Source organism: Diceros bicornis, chromosome 4 (assembly GCF_020826845.1).
Source record: "Diceros bicornis minor isolate mBicDic1 chromosome 4, mDicBic1.mat.cur, whole genome shotgun sequence".
In the NCBI taxonomy this organism is placed as follows: Eukaryota; Metazoa; Chordata; class Mammalia; order Perissodactyla; family Rhinocerotidae; genus Diceros; species Diceros bicornis.
In genome coordinates, this window is record NC_080743.1 from 37,576,177 (window position 1) to 37,588,707 (window position 12,531).

At 38.4% G+C, this 12,531-nt stretch overlaps 1 protein-coding gene and 1 pseudogene across 1 annotated transcript in view; both read right to left on the reverse strand.

Moving 5' to 3' along the window:
* Window positions 1–11,292, reverse strand: part of COL11A1 (collagen type XI alpha 1 chain) — a 206,523-nt gene extending 195,231 nt beyond the window's left edge. The window contains exon 1 of the mRNA XM_058538650.1: window positions 10,870–11,292. Coding sequence (XP_058394633.1) covers window positions 10,870–10,975 — 106 coding nt within the window. The 5' untranslated portion in view covers window positions 10,976–11,292. The remainder of the gene's footprint in view (window positions 1–10,869) is intronic.
* Window positions 147–9,654, reverse strand: LOC131405017 (superoxide dismutase [Mn], mitochondrial-like; annotated as a pseudogene).
* Window positions 11,293–12,531: the final 1,239 nt, after the last annotated feature.

Below are 12,531 nucleotides of genomic sequence, written 5' to 3' on the forward strand. Positions count from 1 at the left end.
GCTTTCTAGGTCTTCAGCTGGGTATATTTACCATCTACTTTGTAAGTAACCCCAAGTCCTACTTCGTTGCTCTGTTAAGCCAGGGAAATAAAGTACAAACTCCCATTTCCATTTCTACACAACTATAACCTCTTAAAACAACTGGATCAATGTGCATGGTATCCATCAAAAAAGTAAAAGGCTTTAGTATGTGGAATTTGGCTGTCATATTGACTACGTCTAAATATCTAAAATGAAGTGAAAAACTATGGGAATTATTTGGATAAACATGGCCTAGAAGCTGACCAAATAATTTAAGGCAACATTTGCTCTCCAGAATTATCTAATTTTACATTTTATATAAAATCTTAAAATAAAATCTCGATCTTTATTTAAATGTCATAACTTTTTATACATGACAAATATTTGATTAGTACTGAGGATAAAAATAAATCAATAAATGAGTATAGGGAGGGATGAGGAGGTGGATTTTAATATCCAATAAAGAAGACAAGAAAGTCCTTGGTAAGAAGATGATGTTTGAGCAAAGTCTGGAAAGGCAAAGGAGGCTTCCTTATGATATTTTTACAGAATCACATCCTAAGCAAAAGGAATAGCAACTGTAAAGAACCTAAGACAAGAGTTGGCCTGAGTTGTTGGAGGAAATGCAAGGAGACAAATATGTCTCCAGCAAAGCAAATAAAAGAGGTATAAGAGATGAGGTCAGAGAAGTAAGGGTGAGGAGACATTGAAGGCAGATTGTACAAGTCTTGTGAGGTCTTCAAGGAGTTTGGATTTTATTCCAAGTGAGATGGAAAACCACTGGAAGTTAAGGGGAGATAAGTAACATGACCCAACTAATTTTTCAGACCATTGTGGCTGCTGTGTTGAGAACAGAGTATAGGGGCACTGGAGAGGAATCAGAGAGCAGAGAGGAAGCAACTGCAATCTTTGAGATGTAAAATTTTATTAATTTTGTTATTTTGGACTGAGAAATGAAGTACTGGGTCAGATTCTGGATATATTCTGAAGACAGAGCAGACAGGAGTTGCTGATAGGTTGGATGTGGGATATAAGAGCAAAGGAGGCAAAGCTGACTCCAAGTCTTTTGGCTCAAACGTCATGACTGATTGTGTTGCCGTTACCTGAGAAGGGGAAGACTGTGAGAGGAACAGGTTTCAGGAGGGGAGTTCTGCGATTCCGTTTAGGGCATGCTAATTTTGAGATGACATCATACGTAAATGCCATTGGAAATGGCTGAGTAGGCAGTTGAGTATATGAGTCTGTAGTTCAGGGAAGAGATCTGGGATAGAAAAAAAACTTTGGAAGTTGACAGCCTATCAATGTTATTTAAAGCTATAATTAACTTAATGACATTGTTATTTTAAAACTCTATTTGATGTAACTTCCCCTGAAAGAAATCTTTATGATTTAAAAAAGCTTCTATTAAATATTTTGTTCTCTCAAATAATCAAAATAGAGATGTTGGTCCAATATGTTAATCCTCTGAGACAAAAACCACTATTTACAATTTACATTCTAAACATGCTATAATTTGGGTAATAAAAAGAACAATCACATAAGGTTTAGAGATGTTAGGCTACTTCTTTGTCTTATAACAGATTTTATAAATGTGTACACACATTTGTTCAATATACTCCCTTATAAAATAGGAAGATTATTCATTCATATATTTCTCAAGTCTACAATGGCCATAACTCTATATCAAGGTTGACTTAAATGCACTAATTATTGTTGAGAACCCCAGATGACTTTACAGTAGGTTGGCTATTCCAGAAAAAGCAACATGGCCCCAGTTACTGGTTATTTGTCAGAGGATCCAATGGTTACAATCAATAGAGACCACTCAGCATGGATAAATGTATGCACTGACCTGCGAACTTAGCAGCATCCTTGTACTTTTTAATTGGTCACATGATTCCACGCTATACAGAAAGTATATGTGGCCCCTGCCCACTTTCCTAGCCCCAGCACTCTCCTAGTAACACACATACTCCATGAGCATAACGACTGGCATACTGTCTTTGTAGTCACAGCACCGAACACAGTTATTGCACATAGAAGATAGTCATTTAATTTTCACAGTTATTGAATAGCCTCAATTCTGAACTTTCTCATATCATAAACGCTTATATGAACTGACAGTTGAAAGCAGAAATAATATCACAACTCTGAGGATGGTGAAGGAAAGAACAAATGCCAGTTGAGAGTGTGATATTTGAAAAGTATGACATTTCTGACTTAGGTTATTGAAGAGTAATGCATTAGAGCTGCAACCAACACCTTCACTTCATTCAACAAAGATTTATCAAATGCCTACTATGTGACAGGTATTGTCCCATGTGCTTGGGACACCCTAAATAAAACAGATAAAGATACCTATCCTAATGATTTTAGTGTAACTAAAATATACTATGAAAAGTAATAGAATATAAAAAACAGAACTTTCTTCCAAAACAATTCTATAGCTACTGTTTATTAATCTTATTAAGCACTTGAAACTTTATATACTCCTTGGTTAAAGATGGTACTTCATAATATAATAACCATATATATACACATAATATTTAAATTACTTTCTAACCTGAAGAATGAGTTTACTAAAATAATCATAAAGCAATAAATATAGATAGGCTACTCTTTCCCATAGTTTTTAAGCAAAATCAGACAATCCCTAATAGCATACAAAACTGAGATAAAAGGCTCAAAAATAAATATATGACAGAAACATTCTCAATTATTACTTTTACAGATTGACGTCATTCTTGGATTAAATTTTCTTGTTCACCAGTAGACAAGTGAAATGATGATTTATATTGCTGTTAAAGGAAAAATACCACTTCATATGATGTTTTTCTCTATCAGATTACTATCTTAATGCAAACTACAGTTTTACAAGTAAAATAGTTGATCAGTAGCTTCAAATATTTAGAGGCATCTATAGAGAGAACGTGCAAAACTGTCTTCCAGATGAAGAAAGCTAGAGAGAAATCCCATTCACTTTCAGAGAATGAGTAAAGAAAAAGGGAGGGGGGATCTAATTACTGCTAAAAACACGACATGAGGAGGTCATTTCACACCACTCCAAGTTAACGAGATTTTAACCTTGTTCCAGTCTGCTGGGCAAAGTAAGAAGATAATTCACAATCTAAATAGTGACTATATCATATATTGTGTATTCTAGCATCTTGGTAGACACTGGGGACAAAAACAAAAACTAAAGCACAGTTATTACCCTCCAGCAACTCCCAGAGGAAGACTAAGATACAAATGAGTAATTTTTAAAATAATTATATATACATACTTTGCAAACCATGTGTCTTTCAGTTACATTTCCCAATTGATTACATTCCAAAAAGCTTTTAGATAATCAAGTTTGACACTTTTATACTGAAGGTAATAAACATACTCCCACATATCAATCCCTCAAAGTGGAATAAGACCTGTTCCTTGCAATGGATCCTGATTAGAACAAGCAGCAATCTGTAAGTATCCTTGTTACTTAATGAAAGCAAGCCAATCCGAATCTGAACCTTGAACGCCATCAGATACAGCTGTCAACTTCTCCTTAAATTTGCCAAAGGAAACCAAGTAACATTTGCTAGCTTCCAGCAACTCCCCTTTGGGTTCTCCACCATCACTAGGGCTTAGGTTTGTCCACAAAATGGTAAGAATGATATGGCCTCCACCACTGAACTTAAGCGCAGGCTGAAGAGCTACTTGAATTATAACATCACATTTTGCCAAGGACCCTTTATATTTCTCCTTGGTGGCATTCAAGTTATTCACACAATTGACATGATGTTGACTGTAGTGCAGCTGTATACTTTGTGCATTAATGTTAGGCCCCAGGGCTCCATAATCATAAAATAAGATAAGGAGGCTGTGTAGAAGCATCGGAACACACAACAAAGTAAATGTGTAGAAATGATCAACAGCAAGGACTCTAGAGCAAGATTGTCTGACTGGAGAGATGAAGGAAAGCTGGAGATACGAGCTAAATTCTAAAGTATGAGGAGGTGTTTAGACAAGAAGGGAACAGACAGTCCAGGGAAAGAGAATAGTGCATTCAAAGATAGGGGACAATATGGGCAAAAAGTTTAACACGGCTGAAATCCAGGGTAAATGGGATGGGGTTGCAGAAGGTGGTAAATGGCTGGTCAGGAGCCGAGATACACAGAAGGGCCACATCCTGAAGGGCACTCTACATCAGGCTAAGCCACTTAGACAATACATTTTATCTTCAAAACCAGTGAAGTATTTCAAAGACCCATCAGTGTTCAAAAACGAATGACAGCGAGTAGTAAATTGCGCTCCTCTATTAGACTCTAGTCCGAAGAGAGAAGTCAAAGAAAATACCACTCCAATATTTCTGGCTCTCCTTTCTCTGCAGAGCTATCTAAGAGCACAAAGTACGAAAGTGCACGAGAGTTTCTTATTAGCTTTGTCAGGAATAGCAACTGCTGCTCTTTCAGGCAGTCATCCTTTCGGGAAGTTGTATGTGCAAATCCGAGTGAGGAAGGAAAGCCAACCACCTTATTCAGTCTAAGGTTCACTCCTTTAAGCCCGGATGTCAGTTTACCAGTCAGACAGAGGAAGGAAGCTTCCACTGACACTCTATGCGCTCAAGTTCTATGAATAGGGACCTTCATTTGCCTGTAGAGTACAAGGCCATTCAAGAGCAATTAAATTTGGTTAAAATAAGAAAGAAATACTTTTCAAGGAAAAAAAGAAGGTTTGACGGGATTGCAAAAGTTGATTGTGCTAAAGCACTTTTACACAGGTTTGTTTTAGTTCTCAATTGTCAATTCGTATTTAAGCTGGTCTCTTACTCTGAAATATGATAACCTTTCTTTTCTCTGAGTTCTTTCTCCTAAATTAATAGCACTGTCTCTAATTCCATGAGCAGCAAGCAAAGAGTTTATTTTACCAGATAACAGTAGGTCTGGTAATCAGCCAATGTCTAAAGAACCACTAGCCAAGTCAGTAGCAGGCCAGAGACTGCAACTGATAAATAGATATTACTCACTAAATCACTTTAAAATTGACTTTCACCTTCTCTACCAGCTAATATTATTCATGTTGAGGTCTGACACAACTGAAAGTAGAAAAAAAATTACTCACCTAGAAAAATAAAATTGTATTAGGGTTTTGAAGAAAGGAGAAATAAATATATTGGACGCATTGTAATATAGAAGGCAGCTTAAAAGGGAAAAAACAAATTTTAAGTTTTAAATTAAATTACAAGAGAAATTAGATGAAAAAAGTCCAATGTAGGGAAGTCAGGAGTATACCAAAAGCTACAATGAAAACTGCCTTTAAAGTTGACTCTTCAGTGAGAGAATTTAGGGAACACTGCAACTTTTCATAGCACCTGCGTACACCTCTCTTTCTTCTTTGCTAAGGAACAAAACTTCAATGGTCCAAAAAAAAAAATTTGGTTTCCTCTCACCACTCCCAGCTCAGGTCACATTTCCCCAGTGTTAAACCAGGGAAGTGGAGGAGCGAGAGCAGAAACAAAGATCAGCTCGCAGCCCCCACTCTGCAGTTGCCTTGAATTCCTAATGATTACACCAACTGCCCTTAATGATTTCTCCAAAGGTAGGAAGGAAAGAAAAGTGTATTTGGGATACAATAGAACTCTGGTCTTTAAATACCAAAATATAATCACTAAAAATTATGTAAAATGATGGGGATGGCTCAGCATTTATAACATCCCATGTTTATACAAATTGTTAATCATGAGTATAATTATTAGCTTCCAGAATATCTTCTTCAGGACCCTAAGGATTTGTACTGCTTTTCCCTAAAAACAGGAAAATTCTTCATGTGGTAGAAATACTAGCTCTTTTTGATTGAACTTCTAGAAATAAATGTAGAGAAATAAAATTGAATTCTTCGTTTCTTCCCTGAAATTGCACATATGGCAGTAAAATTTGTCACAGTTACTGACAGCACAATCAATATCACGGTATCCCAGGAAGAGTGAGCTCTTCCTTGTGGATGAACTGTCCATTTATTCCTGAGGTAAAAGGTGTTTATGTGGTTTCAGATGCTTTGAGAATCCAAAAAAAGAATTTAATTACAATTTGCACTACTAAGTGCTCTCCTATTTTTTCCCAAAGTTGACCACTTGTTTGGAAAAAGATTCTCTCTTAATTCATATCAAGTAATAATCGATTCATTATTTGACTTATTAATGAAAGTCATATTATTATATATATGATATATATCATTCAATCAATCTAAAATCAACATGAAAAGCATAGAAATTTGACATTACTTGACTTATTTAAAATAAATATATGATTTTCTTAGCTTCTTGAAAACTCAAAGTTGGGCCTGGTCCTCCATTAACTATCTTAGAGGATAGAAAACTATGATCTTAATCCCGCAACAAGGGTGTACAAAAAATATTTTACAAATTCTTATGCTTTCTACTATGATACAGATAATCTTATAGACTATTAGGTATATTAACAATACAAATGATCAAAAATTAATTTCTCCAAACTCAGGCAATTAAGGAATTTTTAAATGCATTCTATAACTCGATTTGCTATCTGATTTTCTTTAAATCTGTCATTTTTACTTAATCCATCTTCCCCCTAATCTAAACTGCAGCACATATATATTTAAGTAATATTCCGTCATTCCATAAAGTCTCAGACTACTATTATTTAAAGATAATGATTTTTATCATTATTACAGATCTTCACCTTACTCATTCAGGAAAATCTTGAATATTATAAGGATATGTTTTGTTTTTGTGAGAAAGAATATTCAACTAACAACTTTGCTGTGCCTTAGTTTCCTCATTTGTAAAGTGAGAAGGTAGTATAGAGAAGCAATTTCTATCTGTAGCATTCTCTTAAAAAAATCTCATCTAAACATCTTTTCTTTCTTTGAAAAATTCAGCTTTTTATTACACACTGTCAACCAAGTTTGAGTCCATTCGTTATCATTAAATAGGCAGCGCTTCAATAAACTAACCAGAGTGAAGAGAATTTGTCTCAGAAAAGAAGCAAATTTTTAGAAAAGAAAGGTGGCCACTTAGATGTTTTGTCAGATAGGAATCCTACTCACAAATCTGAAAAAGGCCTCATGTTTGCCTTGCTGTATTTTAGGGATAACTCAACTTGAATAATGTGCTCCTTCTATTTTAATCAAAAATTGAGGCAAACACAGAACCTAAAATATTAATAAATATATTGTAAGCTATCATACTATCTAGATATATTTATATTTCTCATTTTGCAACTTCATAATTTTGTTTCAAACTATGAGAATACTTCTTAGTACAAAGTAGACTCTTGGTTAAGTATTAGTTATGAAGTAAATTGTCACTTTAATATATTAATAAACTTAATTTCAAAACTAATAAACAATTGCATGAAAGTGTTTATAAATAACTGAACATTTATGTGCCACCTAGACTGAGGCTATCTATATGAAACATGTGGGAAGATCCTTCTCAAAGATACCTATTCTTCTTTATTGTTTCTCTATTACAGACTTTGCTAATTTTGATTTGAACAAACAAACGGAAAGACACAATATTCATAATCTTATCTAACATTTGTTACCAGAAGCATATCTCATTAAGTAATCACAGGGACAAACTTGATGTCTTTGGGAAGTTGGATTAGCACATACTCTGGAAGTCAGCACCATTTCACCTGCTGATCCCGGGCACTCAAAACAACACTCCAGCAGGGCTCTCTACAATTGCTGACAAGCTTTGAAAGTTCTCCACAAAATTAATCAACTGTTTGCAATACACCACCACCAAAGGTTGAGTACCATTTTAATTAGTAAAAAATGATTCAATTAGATATTTGTTTTCCTCATACCCAATTATAGCTTAACTCTTACTTAAAACTCTTAAAACCATCTATCTTAACACAATCACAGTGCCGCTACTATAAATTCCAGGTAAATCTCAGGTTCTATCTACAATAAGTAATGGACTAATTGTGTAGTCACTGCAAATTCCAGGTAAATCTCAGGTCCTATCTATAATAAGTAACGAACTAAATTGACAAAGAAACCCATAAATTCTTGAGATAAAACATTTGTTAATGATAGACAAGTATATGAAACACGAAATTGAAGTTAATGCAAATGAATATATTATAAAAATAAAACACTAAATCATAATAAATGCTAAAAATTTTGAATAAGTATGTCAAAAATTATCAAGTTATAGGGTTTGGATTTGCAAAGTAAAATATGACTCTGTGTGACATAAATTTTCTTTTAATCCATTCACTCAAAGAACTTTTCTCTGCAAGGTAGATGCTTCAGGATCCTAACTACAGTTTCATTAGAGTCTAACTTACTATGAACCAAAACTTTTTAAGGCTTTAATGTTTTTAATCTAAGAAATACAAATTTTAGATGAAAATAGGCATTTTAAATTATCTTTTGGTTTAGTAACCAAATCACACCACTGTATCTCAGTGAAATCAATAAATTATAGTATAATGCTAGTGTATAATTTAGAAACTGGAATAAAATCCTACTCAGGGTTACTTCAGTTGCAAATCTAAAGGCTAGTATGAGAACTAGACACTGGGTTTATTTTTCCCTTGGGTGATGATTCAGACCAATGTTTCCTTGTAAAGCAAATATACTATTATTTCCTTTTTGAAATTTATTAGGTGGCAAGAATGTCTACAAGAGTAGGTTTAAGTAAATATGTAGCTTCCCACTAAGACATAAGCACCCAGTACCTTGGTGTAACAAATACCAAATCTTACAATATGAACATCCAACAGTCATCTAACTTTCAAGACATTTCATCAGAAATGACAATCAGAAACAACATATGGTCCTTAAACTTTGCTATTTGTCATATTACTTAGCTTTATAATAATAGGAAAGGTTCTTTTTCCTCATTTTATTTGGTGTAGTACTGAGATGTTTGTTTAAAAGTGTTTAAATGTGGCTAGACCGAAAAGAGAAAACTGTACATTACAAGTGTAAAAATGCGATCTTTGTGATATCCTCAGAGATTTAAGGAAGGTCTAATGTGGAAAAGGAACGTAAATATCTCCAGTGAAATAATCCCTGAATGCCTGTTAATGGGGTCTCTTGAGTTTATATTTCATCTGTCTTCATTAAAGAAAGTCTGTTTCTATATTTTTAAATAAATAGCTGCCATTATGATACTTTTGTCCCCACGTGTGTGTGACAAACTGAAAAATAAATGGTATATCTGTCCTTCCTAAATCCAGTGTCCTTTTCCATCATCACTGTAGTGAGAAGGATTTTAAGAGGCCTCATTTACTAAGGCAGATGCTTGAATTCCAAATAATAAAGAAAACCAGCAGAGGGCAGAACTGCTGACAGAACTGACCAATACAGCTGATGGCCAGGTACCAGAGGTAAAATGCAACTTCTGATGGATTCCACTTTCAAAGGATCTACTGTCTATCCCTGAAAATGAATGAATTAATCAACATAATTAGCATAACTTACTTCAAAATTCAAATACAGTCCTAATGAGGCTCTGACTATCCACCAGGAAAAGTCACACAGAGGAATAATCCAGCGTCGCCTGCTCCTCAGGAAAGTGAGCACCACTAAGATTGGGGAAGGAAGACAGACCTGGTTTCGCAAAGTTCGGCCTCCGGGAGCGCCAACTCCCATTAGGGAGAACTCAGATCTTGGCGTCTAGCAGGGCCAGACTCAGGTTTCTGCTAAAGCCTGCGCATTTGGGGTTGACAATTTCTTTCTCTCTCAGCCAATCCTCGCCACCCTGCTTCCTACCCCCCACTTCTCTCTGCACTGCTGACAAAGCTTGCTTTTCTACCCTAAGCTGTTTGGGCTCCCTCCACTCCAAAGGCGTTCTCCCGCCAGCCGTGTCTACAGCACCTAACGGACCGCTCCAGCCAGATGCCTTTGCGGGAAAGGGCGGGGGAGAGGGAGGGAGGAGGCGGAGGGGAGGAGTGAAGTCGCTCTCCCTCCTTGGGTACTGACAGGGCTGCAGTCTTCAGAGCAGGTCTGGTCATTGAATATTTGGTGGTGCCACGTAGGAACTTTTCCTTACCTCTCTCCTCCCCCCCCACCCCACGCCCCCTCCCCTTCCCTCTCAATCCCTATTCCTCCGCCCCCACCCCATTTGCTTGGCGAGTTTCATCATTCTCCAAGAGAACTGCACGTCCAACCTGCAAGAAAGGCGGGGTGGGGGTGGGGGTGGGGGTGTCATAGTGGGGAGGAGGGGACTGAAATTCAGGGAAAAGTGTTCTATCTTCAACTCTTTCCTTATAATCTGCCAATTTTTTTCCACTTAAAATCTCTTCAAAATGCCACACACACACACAAAGTGTTCTCAGTCTTCTAGATTCATCCCCCTTGCTTTCTCTTATATCCTTAAAAGTAAAACAGCCTGTTTCTCACTTTGTTCCACACAAAGAACTTTATCAAGGTTCACTTTATACTCTGTCTCTATATTTTCTCCTCAGCTCACCCTTAAAAAGATATTTCCATTAGTTAGAGTCTGAAGAAATCGGATGTGTTCAAAGCGCAGTCTAAGGACTGTTCTTCAAACAAAAGCTTTGTACAACTGCCCTTGTGTTCAAGGTAATATTTTTCCTCCTTTCAAAGACTCTGGAAAGTGGTGAAGGGCACTTCAGTAGGCTGTGTGCCTGACAGATCTTTTTTCCTGCTATCTCTTCTCCCATTACTGTCCCACCTACATCCATCTCTCTCCAGTCTTCACTTCCAATCTGGTGGCAACTACAAGCTGGATTTTATTTAAGAGAATTGTTTTTTTTTGGGGGGGGGAAGGGTAAGAGGGGGAGGGGCACAGAATGAGAAAGACCCACGACAATCTCCCACCCCCCCCAAACCATTTTTTCTTACCTCCTCTGACCTCTCTAGCCTGGAAGAGGAACGTCAATGCGAGGGTTGTTATGGTGAAATCCCAGAGCCACCGTTTCGTTTTCCACCTAGAGGACCACCGCTCCATCTCCGAGCCCCGCACTCACAACTGTGAACTCAACCCAAGAAATTGCGATTGCAGACCAACTTCTTCCCTTCCAAGGTATCGTCGGGGATGTTTGCTACACAGCCATTGGGGAGGGAGAGGGGGAGAAGTCAAAGGGCTTTTTCTTTTAAATTTGATGGTTTGCTTCCTTCCTGTCTCTCGCCCCCTCCTCTCCCTCTCGATTGGCCCCGCTGGCCGGGACCCTCCGATCCGTCCTCTGCGGGGCCCTGCCTTCAGACTGAAGGCAGATGAGGGGCTTCAACCAAAAATCTGAGAGGACTGCGTCCCCCTAAAGGCTTCATGCCGTCAGTGGGCCGGACGAGAGCCTCTGGGCAGCCCCCTCCTCCGCCCACTCCCCTCCCGCGCCCCCCTTACCCCCGGCGAAACTGACAAGCCGGCTGAGGGTCAGACCCAATCACACGCCTCGCCGGCAGCCCCGAGCCCGCCCCCATCTCCCTCTGCCCAAGAATCAGGACTCCGGGCAAGCCCAGCCCACCAACCATCCCCCGTCTCCCACTCCTCTCCTCCCTCCTCTCCTGCCCAAATCCCCGAGAAAAAATGGGAGGGAGTTACGGGGGACGCGTGCTTGGCTCCAGGACTTTGGGAATGAAAGGAATTGCAGGAGAGCCCCGGAGCCCACAGAGTTTTCAAGGAGCTTCTGTATTCAATAAAAACAGCTACTTGTCTGCTTGCACCCGTCTGTTAGCCGCTCTTTCGTCGGCGGGGGAGGGGAGGAGCCCAGCGTCTGATCTGCCACACCGCTGGAGTTCTGGGCTGGCAGCCGTAACCTTATCCTTGTGCAAAAATCTGCTTCTTACAGCAGACGTGGAACCAGAGGACTTATTGCTTTGGCTGCTCCGAAGTTGTTGTTGTTTTTTTTTAACCGAGAATTACAAGAAAGGGATGAAGGTGAGATGGAAGGACCCAAAAGGTCAAAACCCATGATCTTATAGGGAAGCTCTCCTTCGAGATGTGAAACTGACAGATTTCTCTCTTAAATGTTTAAATTCTGTACTAGCTTCATTGAGAGGCTCGTCTCTTAAAGAGCTGAACTGTACTCTGAGGCAGGAGGAGAAAGAAATGTATGGGAGCTGACAGACATTAAGGGGGTGAGTAATTTAATTTTCGAGCTGATTCTGTCCTGATCCCGGATGAGGGGGCACAGGGGGAGGAGAAATGACAAGGAAAGCAGCTAACAGAGATCCTCCAGCGTCTCTAGGCCCACAGCTCCTCATAAAGGGCCCCTGGAGCTGAAAACATGGTCACTCCACAGTGAAAATATTGAAAAGGGGCAGGTTTCTAAATTCCTTCTACTTACCCCTCCTCAAAGGAATCCATTTAAACCTGGAATATAGATTCCCTGGTCATTTGTTCCACATTTAAATTATTTCCTCCTATTGGCTCATTTTTGTTCCTTAATATTTCCTAAGATGTCTCTCAAAAACTTTCTGGAACAGAGCCCAACAAGGTGCCAGCATACATTAGGCACTCAACAGAGATGTGTGGAGTGAATGAATACATTTTTCTGTTGCCAAAGA